Raw genomic sequence first — 2,500 nt, 5'->3', positions numbered from 1 at the left:
GTAATACTTACAGTTTACAAATCCATTTGACTTTATAGAACATACGAATATGGTTATAAAATATATATGTATATATGTACATAGTTCTGCTGACAGTGTATCAGAATTGTCAGCAACGTTATCATAATTTCCTGTGCTACATAAATGTGACTTATATATGCCCTAGTAATCTTTTTGTCAAAATTCTGGAAGGAAAGGGCAGTCAGATACTTAGGATTATATAAGAATATCCAAAAATCTTTTCCTTTTTTATATTTTTCATCGAAGCTATGAGGGATGGGGGTGAGATTTCACCTTCATGCTATGCAATATTTTTTTTCTTTCTTTTGGTGTTTATTCATATATAAATAGATAATCTGTATATTTAAACGGTCGTATGTACAATGTACACCTGTCTTAAGCACAGCATAAGAACAGTGTATCATTAGTGTTTAGGTTTACATACATATTAATATTCTCATAACACAGATTCTGCACCACTTTGACGAGTGTGATTCTCTACATTGGATCACGGATGAATATCATTAATTATGTCATTTGGTATTAATTGCTTTCTTTTGCTTTTTTCCCTGTTTTTGAGGGGGCGGGAGTTACTGCTGTAATCATCCACGATCTATACGTAGAGTGAAAAAATAACCAAGAAACATTTATACTATGTACAAAGATTGACTTTTCTTATTTGTTTATAAGTGTTATTCTCTCATGAGTACAATGTTCTGCGCATTTTTTCTTTGCGTAAAGCTACGTCGTTTTTGGTTTCCCAGAGAAGCCTCGTCGGCTCGCGCACCGACGGCGAGGGGTCCGCGAGCGCCCTTTGCGAGACTCCGAGCGGCCTCGGCGGCGCCTGGACGCGCCCGGGGCGTCTTTTGGGAATGCCATCCTTCAGGAGAGAACTAAACCTTCAGCGGGAGTGCGTCCCGGACCCCTCTTGGGGAGGGAGTGGAGGGGAAAGAGAGAAGCAGATTCCATCCTGCTGATCCCTTCCTCCTCCTTCCGCGGAGCCCTTACACCGCGCTCTCGCTGGGCCTGCGCACCAGCGGCGTGCGCAGCGTGCGGCGGAGGTCTCTGAAGCCCGTGGGCGAGGTGTTGAGGCTGGCGCAGCTGATGTTGGCGGTGGTGCTGGAGGTGGCGGTGGCGAAGGCGTCGCGCCGGTGCGGCAGCGTGGCGTACATGCTGGGGCTGGCGCTTGAGGTAGTGGCGGAGGAGCCGCTGCGCCGCGCCTCCAGCGTGGCATACAGATTGGGGTTGCTCACGTAGTGGCCGCCCGGGCCTCTGCGGACGCCCGTGCCCGTCCCGACGCCCTCCGCCAGCCCGTAGAACACGGCCTCGGCGCCCGCCACGCTCGACAGGTTGGTGGCGCTCCTGCGGTGCGTCAGCGTCGCGTACAGCTTGGGGTCGGCGGCGGAGGGGCTGCCGAGGGCCACGCTCCGCCGCTGGTCTCCGACGTCGGCGTAGGCGCGGGCGTGGGCGGGAGCCACGGGGAAGGCGGCCTGCTCCTCCCGCGGCGGCGCGAGCTCCACGTAGGTGGCCTCGGTGGCGGAGGCGGCCGGAGGGCGCTGCCGACACACCGAACGAGTCAGGGGGAAGGGTTGCCACTTCATGAATGGGTTAGTTATTTCCCCTAAGTATATCAGGAAATTCAACCTACATTCACCTATTTGTTTCTCTTCCCTGTCCTACAATGATCACAAGTAAAAGTATTACCCTCATGGTCTCCAAGTCTGTATTTGTGAATGTGCTTGTTAAACGTTTCTTCTTGTGAACGTGTGTGTGAAAAGGCTTTCCTGTTGATGCATCCATGCAGGGAGGGTCAAAAGGATACAGGAACTAAAGGGAGAATGACCTTACTTGGCAAAGGTTAAACTAAATAAATGCGTCAATATTTAAAAAAAAAAGTGAAATGTGAAATGGATGGCGTTAAGAACAGTTAAAATAAGTAAATGAATATGAAATAGGGGATTGCGTGGACGAATGAATTCATAAACGGACTTGGAATAAATTAATGAAGGCTAAAAAAAAAAAAAAAAAAAGTGAAACAGACGAATGAAACTTTGTGTGGTTATATGAGTGGTTAACAAAATATTAAATTCAATTTACAATACCAATCTGAGAATGATAATAACAAAAAGGACAATGATAATGATAAGGATGACAATAATGATAATGATAATGATAGTGATAATGCTAACAAGAACAACAACAATAATAAAGATGATAATAAAAATAATTATAACAACATTGATAATAATAATAATAATAATGATAATGATAATGATAACAGTAATAAATATGATTATAACGACAATGATAATAAGGTTTATAAAAATGTTACTCCTAGCATTAAAGATGATGATGATAATGATAATTGTGATGTTGTTAATGAGTGATGTTAATAATGATTATCGTAACGGTAATGACAATGATTATGATAGTGAAGTAATATGTAATAACAATAATCAGAATGATAATGGTAAAAAGGAAGATAATGATAATTATCATT

General features: G+C 44.0%; 1 protein-coding gene across 2 annotated transcripts in view; it reads right to left on the bottom strand.

Moving 5' to 3' along the window:
• LOC138862036 (nephrin-like) overlaps positions 1-2,500 on the bottom strand; it is a 286,321-nt gene that overhangs the window by 1,612 nt on the left and 282,209 nt on the right. The window contains exon 16 of one of the 2 annotated variants that reach the window (XM_070123188.1): positions 1-1,556. This exon is cut by the window's left edge and continues 1,612 nt beyond it. In XM_070123188.1, coding sequence (XP_069979289.1) covers positions 1,005-1,556 — 552 coding nt within the window. In that variant the 3' untranslated portion in view covers positions 1-1,004. The remainder of the gene's footprint in view (positions 1,557-2,500) is intronic. The other variant, XM_070123189.1, reaches the window with a different exon arrangement.

This window comes from Penaeus vannamei, chromosome 6, assembly GCF_042767895.1.
Source record: "Penaeus vannamei isolate JL-2024 chromosome 6, ASM4276789v1, whole genome shotgun sequence".
In the NCBI taxonomy this organism is placed as follows: Eukaryota; Metazoa; Arthropoda; class Malacostraca; order Decapoda; family Penaeidae; genus Penaeus; species Penaeus vannamei.
This window is presented reverse-complemented; position numbering and strand designations above follow the sequence as displayed.